The sequence below is a fragment of the Daktulosphaira vitifoliae genome, unplaced genomic scaffold (genome assembly GCF_025091365.1).
Source record: "Daktulosphaira vitifoliae isolate Bord-2020 unplaced genomic scaffold, ASM2509136v1 Scaffold_4, whole genome shotgun sequence".
Classification (NCBI taxonomy): domain Eukaryota; kingdom Metazoa; phylum Arthropoda; class Insecta; order Hemiptera; family Phylloxeridae; genus Daktulosphaira; species Daktulosphaira vitifoliae.
The window spans coordinates 16,682,513-16,694,176 of NW_026099575.1; the positions used below are offsets into that span (position 1 = coordinate 16,682,513).

Below are 11,664 nucleotides of genomic sequence, written 5' to 3' on the forward strand. Positions count from 1 at the left end.
GATGTTCTATTGTAGTAACTCTGAAATGTTTTTTTTTTTAAGAGTAAATATTACTATATTACTTATAACGTATTTGGTATGACACAAGTGTATAATTGTGTGTACACTATTTGAATAGCGTACAGTTATTTTGTATTGGTTTGATGTCGATGAAACCATTTTGTCACTACATATTTTCTATACCTACTTTTACATTATTATCTCTTAAAATATAAGTATTAGTCATTTGAAATAAGTGTTACAACATTTGATGAGTATTCCACGAATATTATAAAAAGATTTATTAGTCATATACTTTTTGCATCAACTGTGCTTAAAAAACATTTGCACTATAATAACGATGAAAATATAAATATGCCAACTATTCATGTGTTAAAGATAAATGTTTTAATTCAAAAATTGTAATTCAAAAACGAGTGTAGTCTAATAATCATTCAATTAAGTAATATCTTTACTAAAAAATTGTGCTATACTTTTAAATATTATGTGAGAATCTTGAAAATATTAGAAAAATAACGTAATATCGAATTTAGACATTAGCATAAAGTTATGTAATGTGTGATGAAAATTTTTTTTTCTATTTTACTATCTGTCAAGTATTAACTTACTTTTATTAAATCAAGTTTTATTGTAATTGAATAATATTTTGCTATAATAATATATATAATAATAAATATATATATATATATATTATTTAGATTAAATGTTTATAGGCGAAAGAAAGGTAATTTTTATTTTTTGACTGAATTACACTGTTATTTTGAAAGTAATTCATGAAAATATTTAATCTTATTCCACATATCACCCGTAACTTAATATTAAAAAAATGCCGAGGTATTCACTATATTAAGTTAAAATATTTTTATTATTATAAGGTTTTAAAACTAATTACTTGCAAAAACATTGTCGTTACTAATTTTTTAAGAGTTCATTAAAGTTGACAACATTAAGTTGTTACTACTTTAATAAACTAGAAATTACATTGAAAATCTAGCCTAAGAAGAATAACTATGCGTATAAATATTCATAAAGTTATTTGTTCAATAATAACATCTCTAGCATATAATAATACTAATGAATTTAAAATAGTTTCTCGTTATTTATACGTATACACTTTCCATTGATGCAACTAAAGCAAAAATGTTGGGGATGCTTAAGTTATGTTATCCTCATTAACCCCTAAGTAATGTTCCTTAGATAATTACTTACCAAAGTCATTGTAAACAAATAAAAAAAAAAAAATTTCTTATAAACCATTATATTAATATAATTTGTCGGTTCGCTTTATTATAATTAAAAATAGTTATTATTATATAAATAACCACAAAGTTTCAAATAAAGTAAAAAAATTATTTTTTGCCAAATTCTAATACAAAAAAATCGTTCCTAAACTGAGGAAAAGTTATTTTCACATAATTTTAGTGATTTATGACTCTGAAAGTGCTGATTCAGAACTGGAGAGTGCTGTAACACCCTCATTAGTTGCGCTCGTGACACTATTCATTTATAAGCAACATAGGTGAGATGTTTTCATCGTATAACAAGAGAAATAAATATTATTTTTCAACACGAAAGGCAGTTCATTATTTATTAGTCAAATTTCTATTATTTGAAACAAAAAAGTACTGTAATGAGAAAAAAATTCAATACTATTGGTTTTAAAAAAGTTTTGGTATATGCAAATGATTTTATTTTAGTTATCATTTTGTATATATTAACTTATTTTTGCTGTAAATTATTTACACCAAACGAAACAACACTAAGTTACTGCAGAAACTTTAGTTTTGGATAGATTCCCGAGTTTTTAATTTTTTACTAGGGCAAACGCTCATTTTACTCGCGATATTCTATTCGTGTGAAAATACGAATAAACGACAGTTTAAAATAAAACAAAATTTGTAACTGTGATAAAATGCAATTAATCATATAAAATGTCTATTTGGCGATCAAATATTATATTTTAAAACTTGGCAAGTAAACTTTGTTTACTTGACTACATAAAAGCAAAACCAATTAAATACTTGTTTCTATTTTCTATTACAATTATACTGCATGAATTATTTGTGAGTTGTGAATGTTATTTCACATGTATTATGCGTAGCAAATGTGTGTGCTGGAAGAGAGTGTATTCAAAATTAGATACCTATTTTAGTAACGATATATAAATATCGCGTTTTATGTTAGAGCAGCAGCGTTACTTTTACAAGCATCAGTGTATTTAAGTAGGGAGTAGTTTTTAGTTTAATGATGTAATTAAAATAAAGTTTTACTCTGAACACAATTTGAATGAGAACGTCTATTACTCTGTAAAAATAGAAATAGAAAATGTAATATCCAAAAACAATAAAAATAAGAACACAATACTTGCTATAAAAACACTTCTGATATAAAAATAGTGAAATACCTAAAAAACTTATTCTTACAAAATCTTATTAAGGGTATTTACTAAAATATTTAGATCTACATTGTGTGAGTATCGAATTTTGTGAATGTGACTTAGACTTGGAAATAAAATCACTGAAAATATGATTACCGCCTGTCAACCAACATTTATGCCGCAAATGATATTTTGACTCCTGCATAGTCTAAAAAAATTGAATAACAATTATGTGAAGTTCATATTACATGGAGGTTAGAGCACCTCTATGTATTAATGAACTGCCTATACAAAATATTATTATTCGATCATGACTAGGGCTTGAATGAGAACTCATTCTAATGTGTAGTTAACTTATGGTAAACTTGCTATTTAATGTTATACAATTGAGTATTATTTCCTTTTCTGAACATTTCAATTCGTCCTTGTCACAGAATACTCAAGTGTTATGTCTCGACTATGATGAATCAGTTGTTCATAATTATACAAACTTATGAGCAATACCAATGCAGTTCGAAAACTGCGCAACAATAACCTTGTTTCAGCAACGCAAATGGAATTTTATTTGTGGACAGACAGACTGCCATGGACGGTCGTGTGGATAATGATTCGAGGTTCTTAAAACATATATTCACTCCTCTATGAAAAACTCCGTTAACCCCACTGGTGAACTGTTTAAATAATAAATACTGTATAGATTTATATTTGTCATCACATAATTTTTTCATATTAAGTTTTTCTTATAATAAAAAACTTGAACATAGAAATATTTTTTTTTATAATTAAAAAATTATAACAAATGGTATAGCTAAAGATAATATTGAAAAGTTGCATAATTTAATCTGGAAGTGTATTTTAACTGTATGTAAGGAAATTAAAAAATTAATCGTTTTTAATAAGCTATCAACATAAATCATATTAATCGCATCTATTATTCAATTAATTATATATTATTGAAAAAAATTATAAAAATACTACTTCAGATGTAACTTAATAGCCGAAAAGTTTTATTAGTTGGACGCTAAGCATTAATATAATAATTATATTGGATGCACTGTATGTGATTTTGTGTATAATGAGTTGCGTATAATCTGCGCCGCAAAAAAAGGAATGTGAAAATTTCTGTGATACAGAACTGAGGGTATAGGCATAAAATATAATTATTTTATGCGTTTTTCTTATATTACGCTCATCATTAGTTAATGGTAAATATCAATATGATATACACTCAATTTAAGTTTCGTTTTTTAACTGTTGAACAAGTAAAAAAAAGTCTAGAGAAGAAAACTGGAAAAACTCATTGTAGGTCTAATTTTTTTTAATATTTCTTAAGGATTAACTTTATTATGCCAAAATATTTAATTAGCATACAATATTTTGATATTTTATTATTATACAATTTTTAAAAAAAAAAAACAAACAAAATCAACACAATATTGTATATCACATATTTTTTTTAATAATATTAATTAAATTAATAAAAATGTATATAAATAATTGAAGTAATTATCACCACGCCAATAATATATTCCCGGTAAAGATAAAACGTTATTAAGGGAATTATGAATAATGTTTAGTTGTTAAACTAAATATTATTTATATGCTGTCCCTTGAAAACATAAAATAAAAATTATTTGTTGTTTTCAAAGGGATTGAATAATAAATAATGATACTCATCATTCTTTTATGTACTTACCTGCGATAATCCCTATATGAACTTATATTTATCACAGAATTGATGCACAGAAAACCCATTGATTTAAATTCATAGAAATTAATTATAATTTTATTGCTAGAGAATAAAAATGTTTTAATCGTGTATTATTTTAACAGTGACTTATCTTAATTAATAATGTAACAAAAACAAGCTAAATTCTTGTCTATTGTAAAAGAACCTGTTTTGCTGGAATTTCATCATATAGTCGTCTAATTATACGCATTTAACGCATGAATAAACTATAACAAAGTAATAAAAATTAAAAACTTCTTATATTTTAATTTTTGTTTTATCATACATTACCAGGCAGATTTAAAGTAATACAGTCATATTGAAAATCAATATTATTTATTGACGTTCTATCAAAAATTCGAATCGAATAATATTAGTTCTAGACAGCTGACTTGTAAATCATATATAACCACTTACAAAATGACATACAATATGAAACTTTTGTCAAGGATAAGAAAACAATCAACACACAATTGACAAATTCATTTCATCTTTTAGTAAATATTCTCTTTTATAATAATCTAGTTATTATTAATTATTAAGATCATTCAACTTGTTAGTATCAAAAGTGTAATTGGTATTACAAGTGTTTTTAATCAATAATAAACGTCATAATTTCTGCGTAAATAAATATTTTTGTTTTGCCAATAGAATTGTTATTGCTGGTTCATACATGTCTTTGTACTGTAAAATGTTAATTTATATTAAATACGTTGTGTCAATAAAATAATAAATATGTCATTCGCCCACAAATATGTTTAACTCTAACATTAAATATTAATATAAATACATTAATGTGTTATTTGTAAGCAAGTAATGGATCAAATTATAGATCGTTATTATACTATAGTTCGTTTGTCTATTCTTAAATTTTGTAATAAACATATTAATAAATTGCATATTGTTCATTTACATGTAATATTAAACAGCAATAGTACATTTCATTTTTCTTTAGATAAAAAGCACGTGGAACTAATCGAATTTCTGCAACTAAATTTCAAAATAACTCCCGAGGTAATAATAATATATTATTACAATACATATTACATGATTTTAGCTTAGATGCGAAGCTGAGAAGGTAATAATTTTACTATGATGTGTTTTTTTTATCATTATTGTTAAATTACATTTAGTAAAGTGACCTTGTCATATTGTTGTTTTTCGTTAAAAATTATATGATGGTTAAATTTAATCTGTTTTCGAGAATTTTAATAAACTTTCAATAGATTTAAAATTTACTAGGACTAACTACGTCAGAATTTTCTACTCATTAAACTTATATATGACCTCTTTTTCCAACTTCTGACGTCGATGATTTGTTTGTACACCATACTATAAAATTATGTTATGAAAAAAATACTGATAAAAATTAATAGTAGTATTTAACCAAATAGACATCCCAGATAAGATATTGTTACTGTATAAATAATATTGTAATACGACATGTTTATTAGTGGTTAGTAAGAAAACGATAAGCTATTTATTACAACATAAGTCTGAATAGTTATTTTATAAAGAATTAAAAGTAAAACCATAGACTTTAAATTAAAATAGATATACATAAATTTTATATCAACTGTTATTGATATTAAACTGAAGATGGTACGAATTGTTCTAAATCAGGTAAGTTTATTATTGGTTATGTTCAGTGTTTTATTATTATTACCAGGGACGTAATTTATACGATTTATTTTAGTTATCTCAAAAACATTAATAACAAATATATTCATGTATATGTTTTTTAACACCAAACAGTATAAATTAATTATAAATCTAGTTTTGGGGTCCTAGGGGATCAATTACCCTCAGACAAAAAAAAATATTCCTGTGGTACTGTATACTTATTTTTCACAAAGTTACAAAAGTCCCGAGTCCAGTTTATTTGGCAAGTTAGAGTTTCGATTTTCTTACTTAGTTCAAGATTTAAATTTATGTTGTGTAATTCAATAAAATATGTTCTATTTTGATTTAAAAAAGTTATGAAAAGAAATTAGATTCTAACGTTTTCTTTAAGTACATTATCGCTATTCAACATATTAAATAAGGAAATTTTCTTAAATAAAAAGTATGATCATTGTTTATTTAGATTTTAATTTTGATAATAATTCTAAGCCTGTCTAGATTTGTTCATTTGCTTTCGGTATAAATGACTATTAGATATCTTATTGTGTGTGATGATAATTTTTAACATAAATGATTATTATATTATTCTAATACCATATTGTTTTTTTACTAAACTATTGTAATTTTTATTTTAAATATTGAATTAAAAGGTGATAATAATGATATAACAAAAACATTTCTTTTTATGTGATAACTAACACTCGAAAGAAATTTTACTTTAAAAAGCACTAAATATGATAGCTTAATGCATGAAATTTTAATTCACTATAAACTTTTGTTTACAAAAGAATTTTATAGTTTTTAATTCTATTAAAAATAAAATAATTTATATTAACTTATTTTTATAACTAAAATTTCATAAAAAGAGACATTTTATGTAAAAAACAGTGATAAATGTATAGACACTATTTAAAATACTATTTAAAAATATATCACAAAATACATAACATATTGAAATGAGTAAAAGCCGGCCCGAAAGTATAGAATCACAGGTTTGGTGCTAAGGATATACCAGTCGAACCTCCGCTCTAGATTTATGACTACAACAAATAAATAAGTTTAGCAAAATTGGTCACATAAGCCTCGTGATTTAAGAGAGTAGATTCATGTAGGATTAATATTATTTTTCTGTAAACAATCAAGATAGACATTGTTTTACATGGCTATGTTATTTATATGTCAGAAAAATTGTATTTATTTTTCAGTAGGATTTAAAAATTATTTTTATCGAAATATTATTATTTATCTAATATATATTAAGACCGCATAATTAAATGAAATTCCATAATAATGAATTATGTTAATTAGTTGATTAAATGTTTTCATGGATTAAATTTATACACAGCTTTTATTGTTTATGATTTATTATAAAAATTTATTTAATTATAATAGAATTTATTTGAAATCAATTAATTGTTCGCATATTATTTTTAAAAATACGAACAATTTTTTTCTAAATGATTTTTTTGTCTATCTTAAAAATTAATCTTCATTTAATGGTTTGCTAAAAACATTTAAATTTCTATTAATGTATAATATAAGAATTATTCTAATTAAATATGTACCCCTTATAAATTTTGGACTTTCAATCAGGCACTTGATCAATTTATTTATGATTAATCGATCAATATTTACAATTTTTTTTTATTAATTTAACTTTGGATAGTGTTTAATTCAACTAGGAAAAAAAACGTATTATATTTTAACTACTAATTGTATAAAAAAAAGTTATTCGTGTATTGGTACCTAATATAAATAGACATAATGCTTTTAGTGGTTTATCTGTAGATTGTTGTTCGAGCACAACGACCTTGTTTCTTGTAAATTTCAAAACTGTTTTACAATAACACCTTCCTACTCTAGTCGTCTATACGGTCTAATTACTATAAGTGGTTTACTCAAAAACAGCATAATCATGTAACAGACAACCATTTAAATATTTACAAATATGCAAAGCCATGTCACGCTGTCCATCTTACAGTTATTAAGTATACGACAATGTAGGGGTCGTTTTACAAGTAGTACTTGTGAACGTTACGTCGTTGCTTACGACGACAATGCACTTCACCATTTCAGTGTTAGGGTAACGGTCTGGGGGAACACGGGCGGTCGACCGTCAGTATCTACAAGGCGTAATAAACTACATGGGCTATGAATTTTGATAAACACCAGTCTTCATTCAGTGACTGCTTTGCATTCCTTGTAGTGTGGTCGTATCTTTCTATGTAAAATTTGAGTTCGTTTTGTTATATTCCGCGAGCGCGTTTGCTTGTTTGCTGTTTTGTTATTGATTGCATTACTTTTGTCATTTTTTAGAGAAAGAAAATGCATTTTGTCAATGATGTGACCAAATTTTTCTATGGCGGTCTCAGTAATGAGACAAGCAGACTAAGGGTATGTTTTTCATTATTATTATATTGAATATTTTAATGATAAGAAAATGTTTTTACATTAATTAATTCTTCTCGTCGCCTAAAATATTTACTACATTTTTGTTGCTATCACTTGTCGTATTAAATACGAAATAAAACTGTAAACTATCCTATAAATATAATAAATGGTTTAAAACAAATTGTTCATTTATAAAACTCATATAATTTTCAAAAGACGCAAAAAAAGAACATTATTAAGTTCATGGAACTTTTCAGACAATTAATCAATATTTAAAAAAGCAGATAGTGATAAAATATAAAATACGATAGTTAAAAATTTTATGAGGATTGACATTTATTTATGTTTAAAATGCTATTAATTGTGTTAAAGATAATCAAAACTATTCAAATTATAGAAAAACCTTGAAAACATAACTAATATTGTAGTATTTAACAAGGGCATAGGTATAAATTGTGAAGGAGGGGGTTGAATACATAATCCCTACCCCATTACATTAAATCTAATTTAATTTTAAGTAAAAAAAATGTGTAATGAGGCGTATAAACTCTCAACTAGGGTCATAATGCATTTACGCGTATACCCTCTATATCTAACTTAAAATAAAATCCGATCGAAAAAATGTTAGTTTTTAAATACATTATAATTAATTAAATTCAATATTTAAAAAAATTTACATTTTAAAATAATAAATGGTTTTTAATTATGAAAAAAACCATTTTAATTATCAAATATGTCAATATTTTGTTATTCAAATTAGATATGATTTAACACAGCATCATTTTTTAATTCAAGGATTCAGCGGGTTAAATAAGAGGTATTATTTACAACATCGTGTTAAAGTTATTGTTATTTAGATGATTTCATGTTGAATATTAATATAACATGCAGACGATGGTATGCATATATAAATATATTTTATATTTGTAAAATGTATAAATAATACAAATAAACTAGAATTAATAAAGTACTTAAGGTTTGCCCAAACAAGTAGGTTAAAATTGTTAGCTGCTTACCTACCTACAACGTGACATTGATATATTTAGGTATTGATAATTAGCCAAAACTTAACGAACTTTTGCGTAATAATAAATAATCATTTAACTAATTTAAGTGTTACATAGTAAATAAAGTGTAAGACAAAGATACCAAACTATTTGAAAAAATTGGCTAAATAAATTAAGTTAAGTTTTGCAATATCTATATTAAGAGGTATTTAAAATTTAAGATAACCGAATAAAATTTGTTGAAAAAATTCTTTCGTATGTCTTTAGGTTCAATTAATTTTTAAATAACTATAAAAAAGAAAAAAATCGGTTAAAAATGGTTTAATATCTTTGCTTGTAAAATACTACCCAATAAATTACACTAATTTGTTCTCAATAACTGAGACTATTCCATGTAAAAATATAATTAAAAGTATATATATTTTTAGAATCTTTAACAATCAAAGATGATGAATTAACCCATGTCAATCATTTAAATAGATATTTAATTAGATGAACACACTAAAAAATTGTAGACTATTACATTAACTCAGGAATGATGCTAGTAATTCATAATTTTTTTTTTATCATACGTTTAAAACAAAAATTGTATAATTAGGTTATCAGAAGTCAAAATATATATTTATATCATTGAAATAAATTTATGTATACATTTTATTTTTATCATTACTTCTTTTAGTAAATTATGTAATGTGTCTTTACGAGAAATTAATTATCATTTTTTATACGTTCAATTGTTAATTAATTGTTAATATAGTCAAAAATATGGTAATTTATTACTTCTATAAAAAAATTGATAGTGTTTTAGTTCGAATTTTTAATATGAATGTAAATTAAAATTATTAACTTAACTAATTATTAAAAATTATAGTGACTTGGTAAATAATTATCATAACTCATTCGTATTATATTAACTTATTAAATAAATTTACATCATTTTATATTCATGAACTAATACCAATCATATACGATTCAATTGTTTAATCATAGACGAAAATAAAACAAAATTTTGAAAAGAGTGAGATATATTACCCCCCTCTAGATTTTTTTACTGAACATAAAATACAAATTTTAAATATTTGGTAGACTAGCCCCTCTTCACCGATTTTCGCCTATGTGTATAAAAATACAAGNTGAAAAGAGTGAGATATATTACCCCCCTCTAGATTTTTTTACTGAACATAAAATACAAATTTTAAATATTTGGTAGACTAGCCACTCTTCACCGATTTTCGCCTATGTGTATAAAAATACAAGTTTTTTTTATATAAATTTAAGTCAGATGGTAAATTTTGAAAGCTGTTTTTTATAATGTCAATGAATAATATCATGAAGTAACGTTTATGTTTTAGCTATTTTTTTAAATGTTTTAGAGTACATACTCATTTTTGAACTGAGATGGTAATTATTTTAAATATATCAAGTCATACAGTTATTTTCATTATAATAGTAAAAAACAGTTTTGTTTTTTCCTGTAAAAACGTTTTGTGATGCTCTATACATATGTGGGTTGAATTTACTTTATTTTTATCTATTGAATAGAAAACATTTGAAATAACATCAACACCATGCCCTTCAATTTTTTTTGTTTTGACTAGCATATAATGTTGATAAATTTAGTTTTATATGTCAATAAGAACTTTAAGCTTTTGAGCTCAAATAATTTAAACTCATTCAGAAAATTTTATCTAAAATAATATTTAATGAGGTTACGGTGATTTTGGCTGTGTTATTATTTCATTATATTTATTGAAAGTTCTTTGACTTATATATTATGTAGATTGTCGACGCAAGCTTTAATACTCTTCAGACAGCATAAACCAGTACTTCAAATATGTCGGTAAACAATATGTTGAGCTTAATATTTTGAATTAATTTTTTTTTTTTATTGAACACTTAAACCTTCATCTGACTTTTATTTTTCATAAAATATTTTTACTTATTCATATAAAAATATTAATTATTCCTATGGCATTGACATATCAATAGGTGAAATAGCTATTAGTGTACATGAAATTCTCTGTAATTAATTATCTTAGTAACCGCTAAGAAATACATGTATTATTTATAAGTATCTATGTATAGTCTGATTGTTTAACTATGGCTAACGCAATAATCAATGAATGTTTGTGCGGTTCATAAATGTCTAGAGATAAAAATAAACAGATCCGCGCTTCATCTCCAGTCATAGTATTGTAGTGTGAATAACTTCCAAAATACTGGTTTAAAAATTATTGACGACTGGTCATTTTCTCATATCATTTTCTTTTTTTTGTTTGTTTAAACCTACATATATATATATATAACTAATTCCATTTAAAAAACTGAAGTAGGATATTATTAATACCATTAATTTCTGAAGAAAAAAAAATTATATTATGTTTTATATTTTAAAGATATTGCGTGTGTCATGGTTAAAAAACAATCATTCTGTATATTCACTAATGATTTACATTAAATCATAATTTTTAATTTACGTTAATTTTCCAATTATTTAAAATCCGTAATAGTATATTAATCGAATAAAACACAGTATT

The 11,664-nt window shown here is 24.1% G+C and overlaps 1 protein-coding gene and 1 long non-coding RNA gene across 4 annotated transcripts in view; one reads left to right on the top strand and one right to left on the bottom strand.

Moving 5' to 3' along the window:
* Positions 1-2,370: 2,370 nt before the first annotated feature.
* On the bottom strand, positions 2,371-4,608 carry LOC126905163 (uncharacterized). Of its 2 annotated transcripts, none has more exons than XR_007703882.1 (3): positions 4,398-4,608; positions 4,074-4,333; positions 2,371-3,048 (listed from the first exon to the last, which is right to left on the bottom strand). It is a non-coding gene; the product is annotated as an uncharacterized LOC126905163 (long non-coding RNA). The 2 variants fall into 2 exon arrangements; XR_007703883.1 differs by having other exon boundaries at positions 2,371-2,585; positions 2,642-3,048; positions 4,074-4,608.
* A 931-nt stretch (positions 4,609-5,539) lies between these two features.
* LOC126905155 (hydroxymethylglutaryl-CoA lyase, mitochondrial) overlaps positions 5,540-11,664 on the top strand; it is an 8,663-nt gene continuing 2,538 nt past the window's right edge. Inside the window, exons 1-2 of one of the 2 annotated variants that reach the window (XM_050684619.1) lie at positions 5,540-5,729; positions 8,046-8,123. In XM_050684619.1, the coding sequence (XP_050540576.1) occupies positions 5,706-5,729; positions 8,046-8,123 (102 nt within the window). In that variant the 5' untranslated portion in view covers positions 5,540-5,705. The remainder of the gene's footprint in view (positions 5,730-8,045; positions 8,124-11,664) is intronic. The other variant, XM_050684620.1, reaches the window with a different exon arrangement.